The 19,561-nt window shown below is 35.6% G+C and overlaps 2 protein-coding genes across 3 annotated transcripts; both read right to left on the bottom strand.

Annotated features, from left to right (window-relative positions):
* Positions 1-6,818: 6,818 nt before the first annotated feature.
* Positions 6,819-9,255, bottom strand: LOC113276635. 2 transcript variants are annotated; one of them, XM_026526260.1, is made up of 7 exons: positions 9,095-9,255; positions 8,963-9,018; positions 8,654-8,711; positions 8,089-8,182; positions 7,558-7,642; positions 7,423-7,488; positions 6,819-7,199 (listed from the first exon to the last, which is right to left on the bottom strand). In XM_026526260.1, exons 1-7 carry the CDS (start codon positions 9,201-9,203, stop codon positions 7,083-7,085), a joined length of 585 nt encoding a protein of 194 aa, XP_026382045.1. In that variant the 5' UTR covers positions 9,204-9,255; the 3' UTR covers positions 6,819-7,082. The 2 variants fall into 2 exon arrangements, with proteins under 2 accessions (XP_026382045.1, XP_026382046.1); XM_026526261.1 differs by having other exon boundaries at positions 8,963-9,003.
* A 165-nt stretch (positions 9,256-9,420) lies between these two features.
* Positions 9,421-10,718, bottom strand: LOC113276634 (ribonucleoside-diphosphate reductase small chain). The gene has a single exon (XM_026526259.1). The coding sequence runs from the start codon at positions 10,599-10,601 to the stop codon at positions 9,609-9,611; it is 993 nt and encodes a 330-aa protein (XP_026382044.1). The 5' UTR covers positions 10,602-10,718; the 3' UTR covers positions 9,421-9,608.
* Between the last annotated feature and the right edge of the window lie 8,843 nt (positions 10,719-19,561).

The raw sequence follows: 19,561 nt of genomic DNA, 5'->3' as shown, positions 1-19,561 counted from the left end.
GTATACCTCGCCTATCTATATCTCGAAATATGTGTTGGTATGCGTTTTTCTTCGACCATGTTTATCTTTACCTAGTGACGAAAGTCATGATATGTTTCAATCACTTTGAAAATTGCTTTGACGAGAAATGGTTAGCAACTATATAACGTCCTCTAAGAATGTTTCAATGGTTGGAATGAGATTTTAGATTACATAACCAATGATGGACATAAGTATTGTTGTGGAAACACATATGTGCATAAGTCATATCCCTTGAACCAAAGTTTGCGAACTTTGTTGATCAAGATAAACCGGAAGAATGGCTTGTTACCAAGTCCGCGAACTCAGTCCGCGAACTGCCGAACTTCTCATCTCGAGAAATTCTGCTGGAGTTGACAAACTTGTTGCGTGAGTACCAGTCCGCGAACCGGTGGAAAGTCTTTGCCGAGATTTTCTGCTGGAGTTTGTAAACTTTGCCCGGTTGCTTAAGTCCGCGAACCTAGTGTGCGAATATAAGAAGGTTATATATCTGAAGATGATTTCTGAACTTAAACTTATAAAGACTAAGGAAAGCAATTTGCAAACTGTGGCTATAAAGTTCATGAACCAATTCGAGTGAATCAAATCATATTTGCTTCAATTGTGTCTTGTGTAGTACATAAGATTTCCTTGCAATTGAACAACTCTCTAACTAGTTCAATTGAGTCATTTGAACTAGTTATGGTGAAGAAGAATATGGTTGGTATGAAATGCTCATATGGCTAACCTTTTGGTTAACTATTGTTGAACCAACAATGTACACGTTTGGGTACGGTTAACAAACATAGAAGCGTGCATTTCATTTGTGTATAACAAGCTAAGTTTTTGTTCTAACGGTTGAGAAATATTATCTTGAATCTAAATCAGGTTTTCATCTAACGACGGATATTGTTTGCTTTGTGACCAAGGCGAAACCCTGATTTGAAAGACTATATAAAGGAGACATCTAGTATTGTGCAAAACTAATCCCCACACTTCACGTGTGATACTAGTTTGCGTGCTAGAGTCGTTTATCCTTTAACCTTTGGTTTTCTTCTTCTAAAACCAGGTTAAAGACTTAAAGACTTCATTGGGATTGTGAAGCCAGACCGATACTACTTTTATCGTAGTTGTGTGATCTGATCTTGCATCTTCTATCGTACGAGTACAATCAGATTGATTGTATTGAGATTAATATCTCCGATAGGCAAGATATAAAAAATAGTCACAAACATCTTCGTCTCATTGTTTGTGAATCCGCAACATCTTGTTTAGCAACCATACGATTAAGATTGTTGTCAGGTGATTGATAACTCTAGGTTGTTCTTCGGGAATATAAGACCGGATTATCAATTGGTTCCTGTTCACCTTGATTATTATCAAAAGACGGAACAAAACCTTTTAGGGTTTATCTGTGGGAGACATATTGATCCTTTGATAGACTTGTTTGTGCGAGACGGATTTATTTATTATCAAAGCCTGCGATTTTAGGTCGTAACAACTCTTAGTTGTGGGTGAGATCAGCTAAGGGAATCAAGTGCGCAGTATCCTGCTGGGATCATAGGCGTAGGGAGTACAACTTTACCTTGGATAAGTGGGAGACTGATTGGGGTTCAACTACAGTCCAGTCCGAAGTTAGCTTGGAGTAAGCTAGTGTCTGCAGCGGCTTAATACAGTGTGTGTTCAATATGGACTAGGTCCCTGGGGTTTTCTGCATTTGCGGTTTCCTCGTTAACAAAATTTCTGGTGTCTATGTTACTTCAATTTCCGCATTATATTGTTTTACCTTTATAATTGAAATAATACAGGTTGTGCGTTTAGATCATCAATTAGAGTAATCCAACCTTTGGTTGTTGATTGTTATTGATTGATCCTTGGTATTGGTCTTTGGTACCATCCAAGTTATTCCTTGTATTTGATTAGTACTCGTAGTTTCTATTTGAGGAAATCAAATCAAGAGAGAGATATAAACTCGTTGATGTACTTTTAGTTGATTGAGTCTTGTTGATTCTCTTAAAAGTATATTCGAGTTTTTCCATACAAATTCCTAAGAGAAATATTAGGTGGTGTTGTTAGACCCCCGCTTTTTCAAAGTGTACAAGAAAAATCACAAAGATCGGAAACCAAAAATAAAAGTCCTCAATCTTCAAAGTAACAGTTGCAAACAACTTGATTTCATTTTCATTAGAATTTAATTTTTTTTCTTTATTCCGAGATGAAACATGTCCAATCCAAAACTTTAGATGTGTTATATGTTTCTAATTTGGATCAGGTAGCTAATATCTTTGTGAAAGGATTGTATGGTCCCATATTTGGAAGTCCAGGCTCAACATTGTTGTTCCACCTAACTTGAGCTTATGGGGGGATATTTACACATGCTGATACAAGTAGGTAAGGTAGGTGAATATTTTCAATTATTATTAGTATTCGTATGCTTCGCACGAGTGTCTTGTTAGTTGTTAATTACTCTTAAAACTACATATACATTGTTGTCTTAACCTTATATTTTTTGTTATTTCACCATTTCTGGTTTTCACCATCAACATGTCTAGTGTTATCATGAAAGGTTGAGATAACAATGTATCTTACCGTCCATACTTATTTATTTATTAATTATTAGTTTATTATAAGAAAACAAATTACAAAAGTTGACGGGTACCTGGCTACAAGCTGAGCATCAAGATCCTTTTGGATAGCAATTCCAATTCTATGAAAAAGAAAACTACATATTCTAGAATGAGTATCATGACTATCAAGTCAATTTTTCAATCTCTTCAAAAAGGTTATAACGTCTTCTCTAAGATCCCCAAGTGTAATAAAGGCCAAGATACCAAAAGGTCCAAAACCATATCCATGCGCAGTATATTTGTCAATATATTTTTTGCGTTTACGTAGAATGGCATTGGTAATAGCACGACCAGGTGTAAAAGGGCTACTATCTGTGAAAGGTGAAACACCAGTGACATCAAAATACGTATCTTTTCTGTTCTCCAAATTGTAAACCAAAATGTCAGAAGGAAGCAATGCAGTGTAGTTATCAGACAAGAACCCCAAAGAAACCTCTTTCCTAGCAGCAACCTCGGCTTTATGACAAATATCTGCAAAGGCATATCTGACTAAGTCATGACGAAATTTAAATCCCACAGCATTGGTGCAGTGTAAGGCATGGTCACCATTACAGCTGGGACAAAGACTCCTTCTCAAATAAAGGGATACCAAGTATATAGAAGATAATATAACTAATTTTCCTAGCACCAACTTCCTGATTAAGCCCACTTATTAATATGACTAACAAGTAGTCTTGGGAATGCTTTGTTCTATTTCCATTGAAGTAAAGCCGAACCCCGTTAAGTCATCCGAAAAATTCTAAATAACTATTCTTAACAACGTCGAAGTATGGAGAAGACTAGCTTGGCTCCTGCGAAATTGGAACAACAAAGAATGACATGCACCAATCAACATGATTGATACATTGGATTCCAATCCATATAAAACAAAAAAATTCTACCATTGAATCTCTAGATTGGTATCACGAAAGGTTTGATATCCCTCTTTGTGAATCGTATAAATCAAGAACCAGATTTATTTTTTCTGACTCTTGGTCCATTTCAATTGATGTAAAATGCCAGCAAAGTCGCTCCACTTTATCAGCTGCTTAACTCACGAACTTCTACGTATATGTATGTTGCTTCTGAGCAGCATACGGTCCAGTGTAAGCATGATATATGCATAACATCGCTCCAGCGCACGATTGATATCTGCGAAATATATGTATGAAACATGATCATATGGAGGCTAGTGAAAACACTAGAGTGGCTGCTCGAGTAAAACAAAATAGGGTCACCAGTTAGTAAAATCGAAAACCCCATATCCAAAATATTTTTATAATGGCTAAACTATGCTTGTTTAATTAGTGGTAACTAATTAATTATCTAATAGATTAGATTAATAAAAAAAATTATAGTTAGTGAAGAAAAAACAGATTAATTGTGATGTTTTAGTGGGACGAAAAAGTTGAAGAAAAATCGAGAGATATTTGGGCAAAATGAGTAATATTGGTGAGAAATTTAAGGTGGGTGAATCCTTATATGATAGAGAAACTAAATTTTATATACCTCGTGATGGAGATCGTGATTCAACCAATTAAAGATTAAAAAATTTAGCTTTTCAGACCGGTTTACGATTTGGTTTTTTCTTTCGCGTCCAACCATAAAATTAATTTACAGTTAGGTGATGAGAAACTCCTAACCGTAACTGGGAAAATTGGGGAAAACTCAATCATAAACCAATTACGGTTGGGTTTTTGGTTTTCCGTAGCCAACTGTAACTTATTATATATGTCAATTTCTACATGTAACTTATTAGGTTTTGTCGAGACCCTTATATGCAACCCTATCGTAACTCATTATGTAGGTCAATTTTTGGTACCTCTGATTTCTACATGGGATCAACAAAAGTCTCTTCCTGTATAATGCATAGATATTAAGCAACAAGGAAAACTTATACTCCAGCATATCGATCATATTCGAAATGGTGGCATTATTGACAAATCAACACCTTTTAAAGAACAATATTTCTTCCCAATAAACTTTTCAATCAATAATAAAAATCAACAGGACAGAAATCCAAATAAAGGGAGTAAGTGGACTTACCACTATTCCTGGCTATGTTGTAAAAGGCTGCGCCTTTGGCGCTTAAGCTCCAAAGGCCCACTAAGTACATGCCCAGCGCCCAGGCGCCAAACTGTGACTAATTTTTTTTCTTCTTTTGTTCTGGGCGCCTTTGGCGCTTTTGGCGTCTAGGGAGCGCTTAAGCACTAACTTAAAACTCATCGCCTCGCCTCGTCCAACGCCTTTTACAACACAAATTCCTAGCAAGTTGGAGTGATCCAAGAACATGTGTATGCAAGGGCGTTCATCCCTAAGCAGTACCTTGAACTACAAATTTAGTCATCGTGATGGAGAAGAAGAACATATGAAAAACTTATAAGGAAATTAAGGACAAATAATTGTTATCTGGACGATAATCTACTAGTACATCAGCACCTACTATAAAGCTTGATCTCACACATATACACCTCTGAACTTTTATATGGTTAGTTAAAAATAAAGAAAACCAACCATAGCAAAATTACGGTTGGTTTATTTAAAATAAAACCTAACCATAAATCAATTTTAAAAAAATCCGAAAATGTTTTAAATCAGGAGTTTTTTTTTTATGGTTAAGTTTTATGAGAGTCGAACCCAATAATAAATCTATTTATGGTTACAAACCTAACAAGTTTGATTAGGATTAGGAATTTTTAGTTTCCTAATCGCAAGTTTATAGTTAGGAAACTAAGAACACCTAACCATAAGTGAATTTGTAGCCCTAGTTTTTGAATGATTTTTCGGGGACCATGAAATTTTTGAAGGGAACAATTCTTTTATTTTTTGTAGGTCATTATGAAGTAAAGTTCAACACCCCTTATCCTCATATTTTAGTTAATGCCAAAATATCCTTATAATATTTTAATTATTATTTTTTATTCATTTGTTTTAAATTTTAAAAAATTTAAATTAATTTCTTGGAATGTTTTTAAATTTTTTTATAAGGTTTTGCTAGGCTAATTTTTTTCGTAACCAAGTTCGACTAATTTTCTTTTTCTTAACCGAATTTAATGGAAGTAATTTAAAAGTAATTTGAAGAAAGTTCGTTTAGGAGAAAAATTTGCGACGTAACGAACTCAATATTTAGGTTTTTAAACAAAAGTGTGGTTAGGAGAAAAAAAATTTGGCGTACTCGAACTCAATATATAGGTTTTTAGAGAAAAGTTTGGTTAAAAAAAATTGCGACGTAACCGAACTCAATAATATGTTTTCAGGGAAAAGTTTAGGTAGGAGAAAAAAATTACGACATAACCGAACTCAACACATAGGTTTTTAGAGAAAAGTTTAGCTAAAAGAAAAAAAATCGACTTGACCGAACTCAACACTTTTTTTCTTCCAGGCTAAAGTTCGGTTAAGAGAAAAAAATCGACTTAACCGAACACAATAACTGGTGTTAGATACAAAAGTTCGCATACGAAGAGCAAATTGGCGTTCGTCTAGGAAAAAAAAACACTAACCGAACCAAACTGTACCTAATAAAAACATTAAAATAAAAACATATCAAAAATATTAAAAAATAATAATAATTAAGTAAAAGGACAATTTAGTCATTCTCACGAGAACATCCCTTATCATTAAACAACGGTTGGCCTAATAATTTAATGGTCCCCCGAAAAAGCATGGTCCACGAAAAGTCATTCTAGTATTCTCGCTGATTTCAACCAATAACCCATTTCAAGCACAAACAAAGAGGAAAGAAAGATGCGTGTCGAATCTAAAATAATTCAGTTGAAGAGGAGAAAAACATGTAGTTAGACAACGGTAATTGAGGTTTGTCGAAGTCGATGAAATGGTTTCCACAATCGGTCGAGGAGAGGAAGAGGAGAAAAAGAAGTGAAATAGAATTTAGTTTTTTGTTTTAGTTATTAGGTTTATATTTGATGGAGGGTAACTTTAGACATTTGATATTGTCTTAGGGCACCCCTGACCAACTAACTAGTCACTAAGAATCCTAGATAAGCCCCTCTAGTGTTTTGAGAATCCCCTATATGAGGTTTCATGTGTATATGCATGTTGCTTCTGAGCTTGTTCTTGTTTTGAACTTGGTATGCTATTTTAATTGTTGTCTGGAAACTGAGGTTCCTTTGCTTGTTTATGAATGTGTCTAACGGCATCCTTGCACAATTTCCTCTTTTCCCTTGATGAGACCTCTTCCTATCTTTGTACACTGGATTCTGGATAATTCCTTCTTTATTCTGCGACTCTTGTTCAAACTTATATTGCATGGCTAGACCACATACATGAATAAAAATACAACATTGCATTATCCTTGACAATGGAAGTAATTTTGCAAAGTCACAGTGGCTTATGATTGTGACCATTGTTGCACTGTTACAGTTGCAAGAAGATCACCTTAAAGGTAGATAAATCCTAAAATGGATAAAGAGGAAAATTTTGCAGATAGAATAAACAGGTCCCCTACTGAGAGGTAGCTAGCTACCTAGCGTTAGTGAAGGGTAACAATGCTTTCTTTCTAATGATCTCCTGAATCTGGCTCGATGTAAGAACTGCTGCATTGTTATCAAATTTTGCATTCTCCATCTGCTTGCGCAGCTGTCATGGAAAATAGCAGACGAAAACAAACGGAAATGAGAGAATAATCTTGAGGGGGAAAAGCCACCAAAAATATCCCCAAATAACAACTCCCTGACTTAAGAAAATAAGTAACAACGACAATGTATCATGGAGCGATAAAACTCAAATGTTTAAGAGCAGTACTTAAAGCGTACAGCTATGTTGAAAATAAAGTAATCCTGAGCTTAATTGTGTTGATTACCTTTTCAAGAATCTCAGACTGGTCGTCTGGGTGAAATTTGCGCATATGCTTCAGCATCTGTAATTGCTGCAGCAAATTGACATTTTCATTTCAGTATCTATGTTTGAGCAAATACAAACCTGGTGAAAAATCAACCTGTTCTTGTAGCTTGTGTTGGAAATGCATTTTCTCGGCCAATTCATCAGGTTCAAGCTCAGCTTCATCACAAACAATTTCTTCCCTATAATTTGATGGCATTAACAACCAACAGAAGCATTAGTTTCAATATAGAGGCATAAACACCAAAATGAATTGCATCTGGAGGAAAAGTTGATTTAGCACGAAACAAGCTCAAGTAGAGATATCTAGCTACAACTGTACATTAAAATAGAGTCATAGACTAATAAAGATATCTAGGCTATAGCTATTAATATCTTACAAACCTCACCAGAAAAAGGATTAAGCAAATCACCAAACAATCAAACAAGACGGTAATTGAATGTGAATTTAGGCAGCGAAATGTGCTAAAGATATGTTGGCTACATAAATATGCAGTATTCTTTTCATTTGGGTCATGTTTAACGAAGGGCACTGTGTATAAGATATAATGCAACCTTCAAAGTTCACCAACTACATGTCATTGATAACATAATTCAAAAACTAAAAAGGTGAGAAAAAGAAACTTACTTTGCAACAAAACCATAAAACTTGATCATCAAATCCTGGTCATTCTCATAAACATGGTTTACTTTTCCCAAACAAGCAATGCCAAACCTTGGATCTGAAGTTGCAAAAACCATGCAAAATAGAAGTTCAATTCCTCAAATCCATGCTGGATAAAAGATAGTATCTCTGAAACTATAATTCAACTCAGCACATTTAGTCTATGACATCAGAAACCAAAGGCGACTAAAAATTCTCACATATTCCACTAATAACAATTATATATTTTTTTATTTTGAAGCAACAGCCTTCAACAAGGCTAATGATCCCCCTCAACACTTGGCAGAAGCCAAATTGGAGGAACAGACCAGTACATAGAGGAATTGTTTGTTTTAGCCCGGAGTGCAAGCTCATGAGCAACAGAATTACAAGTCCTAAGGTTGAAAAGTAAACACACATCCGACTAATAAGAATCATATTCCATGATAATCATCGTTCAATCATTCACTTATAGTAAGGTTTGTCCAGAGTAAACTTATTCAGACAGTATTCTATGAACAAATAGGCAAATAAGCATGGAGTAACTCACCAACACCCATATCATTAAGTATTTCTTCTTGGATGGCTGTGGTAATAGCAACTGCTTCCTGCATAGATACCAGCAGTATAGACATTTCAATATACAAATCAACCCAAATTCTTATTATTTACACTAAAATGCTAAGTACACTAAAATGCAGTCACTCAGTAAACATGTAAGAAACACAAGAAAACCACCGCCACAGATTTGAAATACAATGCATTCCAGCAGCAACTGTGAAACCACCACCAGGGATGTATTTCTAATTTAAGTAATAATCCTGCCACTAAATATCATAAAAGGGAACAACGATGAAACCTGTTTATCTTTCACAGCATCTGAAATCCTTTTCTTCACATCTACAACAACAAAACCTAACCAAATTTACTTGAGAAATGAAAAAAAAAATCCACCATTATTAAGGGGTAAAATTGAGAAAACATAAATTACCAGGCTGGGATGTGAGATAAGAAAAACGACTGAACAAATAAATCAGCTGTTCTTTGCTTAACATTCCTCCATTCTGAACAACTTCACTTGTTCTTCCAGAATTCATCATCGTCACTGGTATGCGCACAATAGTCTCGCCGGCGTTGTATAACCAAGCAACAAGGAATAAGGTTCACAGACTCACAGTTTCTAATGTGCGCCTATATTCAGTGTACCACAAACTTTAAATCTTATCGCCGTTTACATAAAGGAGTGTTTGCTTTGAGTCTGATTCAGAAGCCAGATACGAGAAGATGCAATTTGAGTCATGAGAGTCAGACGAAAGATAATTACAAACTTAATTTTATTTAAAACTCAACCCGCAAACAGATAGCAATGTTGGAAAGGAAAAACTAAAAGTAGAAAAACATAAGCAACCATATGATCTAGTACTACCGACTTTACCTAAACATAAACCAACCCTAACCATTAAATAAAAATAAGATCAATTCCTTGACTTACGATATCAATACAATTAAAAATCTTCATCTAACTTAAATACATGAGTATCACCACCGTTGATATTCAAACTGGACATAACAGATGCCTTCTGATACTCTCCAACACGCTTCTCGAAGAAATTGGTCTTCCCTTGTAAAGAGATGAGTTCCATCCAATCGAACGGATTAGAAACGTTATATAGTTTGCTATATCCAAGGGCTTCGAGCAAGCGATCAGCAACAAATTCGATGTACTGACTCATCAAATCACCGTTCATTCCAACTAAAGCACAAGGCAAAGCATCACAAACGAACTCTCTTTCAATCACAACCGCATCTGCAATGATTCCTTTGACTTTCTCTTCACTTAACTTTTGTTTCAATAGCCCGTACAGCATACAAGCAAAATCACAGTGTAAACCTTCATCTCGCGAGATCAACTCGTTCGAGAAAGTTAAACCAGGCATTAAACCACGTTTCTTTAACCAAAATATCGCACAAAAACTACCTGAAAAGAAGATTCCTTCGACACAAGCAAAGGCTATGATTCGTTCTGCGAAAGTCTCTGAACCGTCGATCCATTTTAATGCCCAATCCGCCTTTCGCTTCACACAAGGAACGGTCTCAATTGCACGAAATAATCGATTCTTCTCGTTTGAATCTTTGATGTAAGATTCTAATAACAGACTGTACATCTCGGAATGAATGTTCTCGATGGCGATCTGAAAACCGTAAAAGGCTCGGGCTTCAGAGATTTGGACTTCTTTCATGAAACGGCCCGCCAGATTTTCAAGCACGATTCCATCTGAAGCAGCGAAGAAAGCAAGAACATGAGTAATGAAGTGACGCTCGTCTGGGGTTAAGGCTTCCCATTGACGCTGATCTTGTGATAGATCTACTTCTTCTGCTGTCCAGAATGATGCTTCTGCTTTTTTATACATTTCCCAGATTTGTGGATATTGAATTGGAAACATACAGAATCTGTCAGGGTTTGGGGTTAAGATTGGCTCTTCTATCATTGCAGGCATTTTGAAGAAGAAATTAGGGAGGGGATTTCTGAAAGAAAATTTTGGGGATTGAAGAAACTAGGGGTTTTTTTCTTAAAGGGAGGCGATGGGTTTGAAGATGATTTTGGGGATTAGGTTCTAGCGAGAGCATTTATAGGGAGAGGAGTGGTTGAGATTGAATTTCAAGAGGCGGGGGATTTAAAAAAATTGAAATGAAAAAGCTTGCGGGGGAATGAACAGGGTGTTTTGGTAAATTAGTCTGACAACTGTCCCTTTTCCTAGGTTTTGTATATCAAATAACCAAATTACCCATAAGATTCTTACTTGATTAGAATGAAATTAGGTAGGATGAGAACATTTTGGTCATTTCAGATGATTTGGTTGATTTTGAAATCTAAGATTCGAATATTTGAGCCCACTGTTAAGGAAAAATTTTAGGCGGGGATATTTTGATTGGCGCGAAAATCAAAATGTTTTTTTAATGAATTTTATAAGGAAACACTTCACGCGCCTAAAGAGTTGCATGTCATCCTTAGATCTGGACCGTTTATCGGATAGGGATGATGGGATTGTAATGAACACCAGTTTGGCGTGTGCTTTCACGTGATTCTGGAGGGTTGTAATCAGTCAAACTAGACCGTTGATTGATTCTGAGGAAAACAAAAGGTGATACTAATATCTAGATCTATGAGATAAGGTTGAATGGTAAGAAACGTACAAAGGAAGGTCGACACCAAACGGGTGTACGTGTAGGGTGTGAGGTACACACGAAGTTGTATATGATATCCATGTGTCTACATGTTAAGGTTAGGGTTCCAAAGTGGAATCTGTGGTGAATTGGCGACCATATTGCCATGCAGGCTTACGGCAAAAAGAGCTGGGTCCTGTACATTTGTACGAATGAAAATAAATAAATAAATAAGAGAATTAAAAATGAACCGAGAAAAAAATATAATTAACAGAAAATGGGTCATTTGACCAGAAACACTCAAAACCAGGTCAATATGGATGAGTAAGATTTTGTCTAGGTCAAATGAACGGGAAAATAAGTTAATTTGAAACTGATCATTATACCCTGATTCTTCTTTCTTCTACACATCACAAAGAAACTCGATATTATCTTGACTTTTCTCCGCCATCTCCAAAAACCATCGAAACCACTACTATCACGTCGACATCTTCTATTCTCCTCCATCTCGATGTTCTATTTCTTCACACCATTGATTACAATCACCACCACCACCATCATTAACTGTAATCAAAGCCGCCACCACCACCATCACCCATAGTAACTACAACCACCACCACCAACATTTACAACAACTATAACCAACTCCGTCGTCTTCCTCCACCTTCAAATTTGAATTCCCTAATTAATTTCATTAAATTTTCCCAAATTCATCATCATCTCATAATTCCGGAAAGCTAAATTAGGTTATAAATCGGCTAATTCACAAAATAGGGAATCGAAATATGGATTAGTTCTTGATAATCCACGTACGTCTCCTAACCCTAATTTTGTTTTAATTCTATTTTATGAACGAATTGCATTGGCATGTGCAAATCTAGCTTAAAACATGATTAAAATTGGTTTGGATTAAACTGGTTTCATATTGGTTTAACTTTTGTAAAATCCAGTTTAAAATTCATTGAATTTTGTTTGTATATAACTAGTTTCATCTGGGTTAAGCTTGTGTAAAATCTAGATTGAAATTGATTGAATTTTGTTTGTATGAAACTGGTTTCATCCTGTTTTGGATAGAGTTGGAATTTTTTTCATCAAAGTTTTAACATGGATGAAACTGGTTTTTTGGGTTGTATTTGGTGGGAAGGATGAAATCAGTTTCATCTAGTTTACACGTTGATATACCTTAATTTTTTTTCAGAATACTCAGGGTGAAACCAATTTCATCTAGTGTAGACTGTAATATAACTGTATTTTTCATCAAAATATACAGGATGAAACTAGTTTCATATAGTTTATACACTGATGTACCTTAAATTTCGTCATAATACTCAGGTAGAAACCAAATTCATCTATTTGTAGACTTTGATATAACTGTATTTTTGCAAAATATGCATGAGGAAACCAGTTTCATATAACTTACATATTGATATACCTTAATTTTGTCAGAATACTCAGGATGAAACCAATTTCATCTAGTTGTAGACTGTAGTATAATTGTATTTTCTTCAATGTATGTAGGAGGAAACCAATTTCATCTATTTGTAGACTATGATATAACTCTATTTTCATCAGAATATGCAGGATGAAATCAGTTTCATCGAGTTTTAAATTGCGATATACCTAGATTTTCATCACAATATGCACAATGAAACCAGGTACTTCCTGCAAATGAACCAAGCGCGCCAATACAACTTCTTAAGTACAAGATAAGATTAATAATATTGTATTTGTAGTTGTAGGAAATGTGTATAAATGAATGATTAAAATTGCTTCTCTACTAGCTCTTCGAGATAATTGTGATGATGTAAATTGTTTAGATTGCAACTTCTTGTGGTATGGATTGTTTGAGATGGATGACGGTGCTTTAGAGTAATAAATTGTTGATATATCTTGAGTAATAAATTTTTGGACATGAAGTAATGGTGGTCGTGGAAGCAGGTGGACTGTTGTTGGACATGAAAATGTCTCATCTTTTTGGCGTTTCATGATGTTTTTTTGCTGGGTTGTTATCTTCATATTGTTTTGCTTGCTCTACTTTCCATGTGAGATACTACTTTCTTGCTCATTGTGAATTTTAAAAATTTGACTTATTACGTTCGTGGCTTCTATTAAATTAATAAGGGTTTGGTGCAGGATGATATTGGGTGTGCGCCCTCTGTCTCAGCACATCCTTCTAGACCAGCTAGCCGTACTGCCTTTGATGATTGCCTTGACACATTAGGTTTTGCTGAAGCGCAGCTTGCACAGTTACATCGTGAACGGTTAGGTAAGTACTCATACCCGAGATGGGGAACTGCTAATTGAGTGTATTGTTGCTGCTAATTGACTCAGGTAAACAAGAAAGTGAATGTGGTTGTTTGCAGCAGCTTGGTGTTGTGAAGCTGTACTGGTTGGTCTGAGATGATGTCTCAAGTGGTTGCAGTTGAGCTGAACGATGCAGGGATGCTCCGGTGGTGTTGAGTTTGATTAGAGTACAGTTCGGCTGGGAACTACAAGCGCAAGGATGAGACGGTGTTTAATGTTAGCTGCAGATATTGTTTGTGTATGAATGCAGTTGTAGGTGGGAACTACAAGTGCAAGGATGAAATGTACTCAGTATGCTTGTATTTGAAAGAGAATGTGAGTTGCATGTTTACTACTGGTGTAGAGAAGTTCTGAAAATATGCCTCTGAGGAAAGAAACAAAAGGGTTTAAAAGGTTAAAGGGTATTTTAGGTGATTGGTATTTTTTTTGTTTTTTTTCTGGGTGAAATATCCAAAATGGATTATTGAAAAGTATTTTTTTGATTCCTGTCCATTTAAACAGTATCAAAACTTACCCGTCTGTTTCACCCAGGAATTATTGCTTTTAGTCTTTTTAACCAATTTTTCATATAATTAAAAGAGGTATAAGACCTGTTTGGATAGCACATCAGAAGTAGCTTTTCGATTTTTAGAAATCGAAAAGTCAGAAGTCAGTTTGGCTGTCAAATTTTAAAACGACTTCTAGAAGTTGAAAAGTTTACCTTTTATGAAGTAAAATAGTTTTGCTTCTGGTTTCTGCTTCTAACTTCGACTTCTGGAGAAGCAGAAGTCAGAAGCAGATTTGTATCCAAACGCGCTACTAGTCTTATGACCTTCCAATCCAACGACTTTCCAGTCTAACATTTAGATTGGCAGTCCACGTCCACTAGAATAACCCCTTAAGTCTTTTGTTAATTCTAATTTAGTATACTAGTCGCGGAACCAAACAGCGAGGCTACACTGAATCATTCAGCGACAACATTTTTCTAATTTCCGCTGAATGGAACAGCGCAAATACCGTGGAATATTCCACCCGGCGCTGAACAAACAACGAAAAGTTGATTTTTTTTTTCCGCGCGTAACCGTTCAGCGAAACTATCTCGCTACTAATTGGCATCGAGATATCTGGAGAGAGGAGGACAAGATAGGAATACAAATGCTTTTTCTCTAATCTAGAAGTCAAATCTAGCCCATAAGACTTAGCCTAAGGGTAAGTCCAGTAGGAGTTACGGCCGACCGATAGGAGGGCCCGAAGGAAATGAGTCCCTTTTATGACCACTTTTTTGTAAAATGAAGCCTAACGCAAATGTGCAATTTGAAAAAAAAGATTGGAAATAGTTAGTTATTAAAAAACAAAAAATGCCCCTCCCTTTTAGCCCAATTACTATAACTCCTTATGTATCATATTTTTTCAGGGGATAATTGGCAAGCAAACTAGAATATAATATATCCAAAAATCGGTGCCTTGGAATTTTACAAGTTTCATCCCGTTGGGTAGATTTTGAAGAGATCTACACAGTGAATACAAAGAACAATATCAAATTTAAAGTTTTTACGAAAAAATTGGAGGTGCTTATCCTTTTAGGCACAATTATGCAAACCACGTAAAGAATACATAACACATTATGCAGTCATATTTTGGTTTATGCATCAACTAATTTTCTTTTGCAACTAATAAAATGATGTATATGCCTAAATATATCATTCCAAAAAAAAGGATGTATAACGCGTTATGCAATCAGCGGTGTTTCGTTTTTCTTCGGTCGGCCCTCCCCACCATGGCAGGGTGTTCTAGTTAGATTTGTTATGTCACCTGAATGGGAAAATTGAATTTTGAACAGTGGGGAAAAGGGTTTAGGGTACCGAATAGATCCGACCGTCTATAACTTCCATGGCAACAATCAAATTCAAATGGCTACAATTTTTCTTCTATCATTCCCATTTAAACATTAAATGTAAGGCTAAAAAGCAAAGAATAATCTCAAAAAGATAAAAGTTAAGTGACAACAAATACATGAAATTTCTTCTTATTTTTTTCGAAGAAAAATGCTATATTAAAAAGAAGAAACCTTTACACAAAGCAAAGGGAGTTACACAATTATAAGTCTTTCAATTGCTCCAAATGAGAATGGAAAACACAAACTTAAAAATATCGGAATCAGAAGATCATACAACTACAAGTTATTTGATAAGATCAATAATCCAATTTGCCTCCTTCTATCTAGCTCCAAAAACTCTCACGTTCCATTCTTTCCGCGGTCTCCAACAAATTGCATAGTGGATAATAATACCCCATACTGATTAATCTCTACCTATCAAAACATTCGTAATCCAAGCTTCAAACAAATCAAGTAGAGCCTCGACATTGGCCACAAAATTCGGAAAGATTTAATGAAATAGTTCCATACCTCAAACGTACAGGACAATGCAAGAACATATGATCTGTTGTTTCTCTTTCGGAATTACAGAAAACACATAAATCACTTTCTATCTCCACTCCTCTATGCCTTAACATGTCGCTAATTTAAAGAAAATTGTGAAAAGAAGCCCAAATAATATAACTGACCTTCCGTGGAATGTTGTTCTTCCATAAATGCTTCACGAAACTGCAGGTCTCAAACTTTCCAGCTAGAGTCTCAGATCATTTCGCCGTACTAAAAATTCTCCTTAATAGACATCTCGTCTCCACTTTCTAAAAGATTTGGGATACGAACATCACGCCTGGGAAGATCTTGTTCAAGCTGTTCATTAGCATTTAAATATCTCTTAGAAACACATTGACATATGTTGCCTCTAACCATCTATTCTACAATGACATCTTTATCATTCACCACCTCAGACACCTCCAGAAAAATATCTTTCAAACATCTCTTGCACAATCTTCTTCCATAGGGTATTTTATCTTTTCGAATGCATCCATATCCATTTCACCGACAACGCCCGATTGATTGTCCTTAGGTTTCTCGCCTAGCCCCACATTATCCGTAGGCAAACAAATCTTTGTCCAAGCCACCCAAACTAACTTTCTTCGTCCTTCACTAGATCCCTATAAACTAACATTCCTTTCTCCACACTAACCGGTTAGTGAAAAAGAAACAAGTAATAAATTGGTAAAGTAGCAAGACAACTCTTAATAAGAACGAGTCTACCTGCTCTATTTAACTTCTTCTTCTTCCAAGTTGCCAAATTTTGCTCAATTCTTTCCAAAACATGCTCCCAAACTGAGGTACTACGCCAATTTGCCCCTATGGGCATACCGAGATAAGTAAAAGGAAGCTTCTCCTACTTGCAACCAATCTCTTTGGTTATTGAAAAGACGAGGGTACCCAAATATACCTCAATCTAAAACTTTTCCACCTATAAGTCCTTTCTCCGAAAGTGATTGTCTATGGACTAACTCGAGACAATACAACTAATCGGTTCACACTTCGTGTGATTGTCTATGGATACAAGATCGAGACAATACAACAACGAAGTATGATTACTTGATAATATGTTCGGACTTAACCAAACACAGTAGGATTGCTATCAAGTATTTAGGAATTAACGTTTGTGTATTTTACTTCTAATTATAATAAAACAATTATATTGTGGAAATAGAAAAGTAAAAGACACATAAAGATTTTGTTAACGAGGAAACCGAAAATACAGAAAAATCCCGGGACCTTGTCCAGAATTGAATACTCCCAGGATTGAGCCGCTATACATAATCTAAACCAACTTCGTATAGTTGAGACCAAGCAACTAAACCTATAGTTCACCTAGTTCCCTCAAATCCATGCGCCTCCAACTTGCAATAAGTCACGCACTTGGAACAATTCCTTTGGTTCGTATTCCAAATAGTAAAGGAACAACAAATCTGTTCGGTAACAACTCTTTTCAAACAACGTGATATGAGTTTGACAAAAGGCTCTTCAGTTTATCCCAATAAACTCCTTCGTCAGGTTCTTAGATCAATCTATTCAACAACCACCAAAGTAATTGTTTAGACTATGTAATCAATACTATTAACCACAAAGAAATGTATTGATGCTGATCTACTCAACTAATCAATCAAGGTTATCACAAAGATAAACCGATTATAGTTGTATCCCAAGCCGATCAAGTTTTCTGCACACCAAAGATTATGAACTCAAATAAGAAATCTTCTTTATCTTCAAATCTTCTTAGATCTTCAATAAACACCTGCACACAATCAACTTGAATCTCTTGTGATCAATCACATACAAAATGGATTCTGTTAACAATGAATTATCACAAGATGTCTTTAGATCTACAAACAGTTCTAAAGATCCCCGTCGATACTTCGATGTAGTTTGAGTGAATATTATATTAGAAGAGAAGATTCTCAAGCATAAACAAACTAGGTGCAATCAAATTTAAACAACCGTTAGTCAATCAAATCAATCGAAAACTAATAATAAACTGCAATTATCTAGTTTCCTACCAACGGTACTCGTAGAGCTTCCCAATCCAAAAGAAGTATTTAAAACGAGAAGTCGTAAGAGATTTCGCCTAATTAGGGTACTTTCCTCTCCGAATAGACGGGTCCACCAGTAACAACACAACTAGGTATTTTTGCTGGCTTTGAGGATCAGTTTGCTCGAAATGCAAACTTCAATATTTATAGACCAAGGAAGTTTGGACACTAAGGAATTTCCAAAACCGAATATTCTCAAAGATATGCAATAAACGCCAAAATCGGTTTTCATAATTCCTGGAAATACACTTGTCCAAATATTGATCGAAATCGCTGTAGAAAATCTCCACTTAATAAATGCACATTACCAATTTTTATTTTCTAAAGATATGAATTTAATTGCTGGAAATTAAAAGAATATAAAAACTAAAAACCTTAATTAAAAGATTCTAAATTTATTTCGATCCGGGATTCTCCTTTAGTTATTAAGGAATATCTTTGAACAATAAAAGATAAGAATTACTGCACATATTCAAAGTATGTCGATATCTTTACTTTGTAATCTTTTTCATATTTACAATCTTGGAACTGATTTGCCACACTTCCAAACGAGTTTAGAATTGGTTCATCTGACTTCGAAGAACTGTGTGATTGATTATCCTATCAAATCACCATTAATGGGTTTCATGGTTCTACAAAAACACAAAGCTTCGGTTTTACCTCCATGTGGGTACCAGGATCGGTCACACTAGCTTTCCAAAAATTGGTCGACTAGGTACTAGGATCGGTTACCACATAATTATGGTATTTACTTGTAATCGGTTGCACAAGTCATAGGATCGGTTACCAATTACTACGACTTGGTGTACCTCTTACAAGGATCGATTCCACATTCTAAGCTACGATAATGGATATCTTCACTGCACCATTTTTTCTGATTTCTGAAACTGAAGCGGGAACGAGTGAGCACATCATCCCAAATGGGGGATTAGTGGTTATCATTATAACTTTCGAGTAATCATTAACATGCATTGCAGTTATACTAAAGAAAAATGATAAACATCTTTTACACGCAACATAGAGCAGAAGATTGATTCAATTCATATCCCCAGATATTACGTCCATAGTGGTAATATCCGTGAAAGATCCACCTCCGGATGTGCTAGAGCATTGCTCGGTCGAACTCGCATGCGTTGCTATCTCAAGCATGTTTGTCAATGTTAGTGATCAAAACTATAAGTCTTGATTTCTAGTATATTATAGCTAAGTCTCGGAGTAGGATAAAAAGTGTAGTTGAGCTCAAGGACTTCATGGCGATTCATCATACAAGAAGAAGAACTACTCAAGGAACCGATGGAACTTCTCGATAAAAAGGTATGTGAAGACTTGAACTTATCTTTCACTCAAAAGTCTATCTACTCTATCTCCTACTCTTTGAGACAAGAACTCGTATGCTACATATATAGACTTGGATTATACACATTTGGTATTTCGAGCCGAGTATACCTCGCCTATCTATATCTCGAAATATGTGTTGGTATGCTTTTCACTTCGATCAAGTTTATCTTTACCATGTGACGAAGGTCATAAT

Source organism: Papaver somniferum, chromosome 4 (genome assembly GCF_003573695.1).
Source record: "Papaver somniferum cultivar HN1 chromosome 4, ASM357369v1, whole genome shotgun sequence".
NCBI classification, from domain to species: Eukaryota; Viridiplantae; Streptophyta; class Magnoliopsida; order Ranunculales; family Papaveraceae; genus Papaver; species Papaver somniferum.
This window is presented reverse-complemented; position numbering and strand designations above follow the sequence as displayed.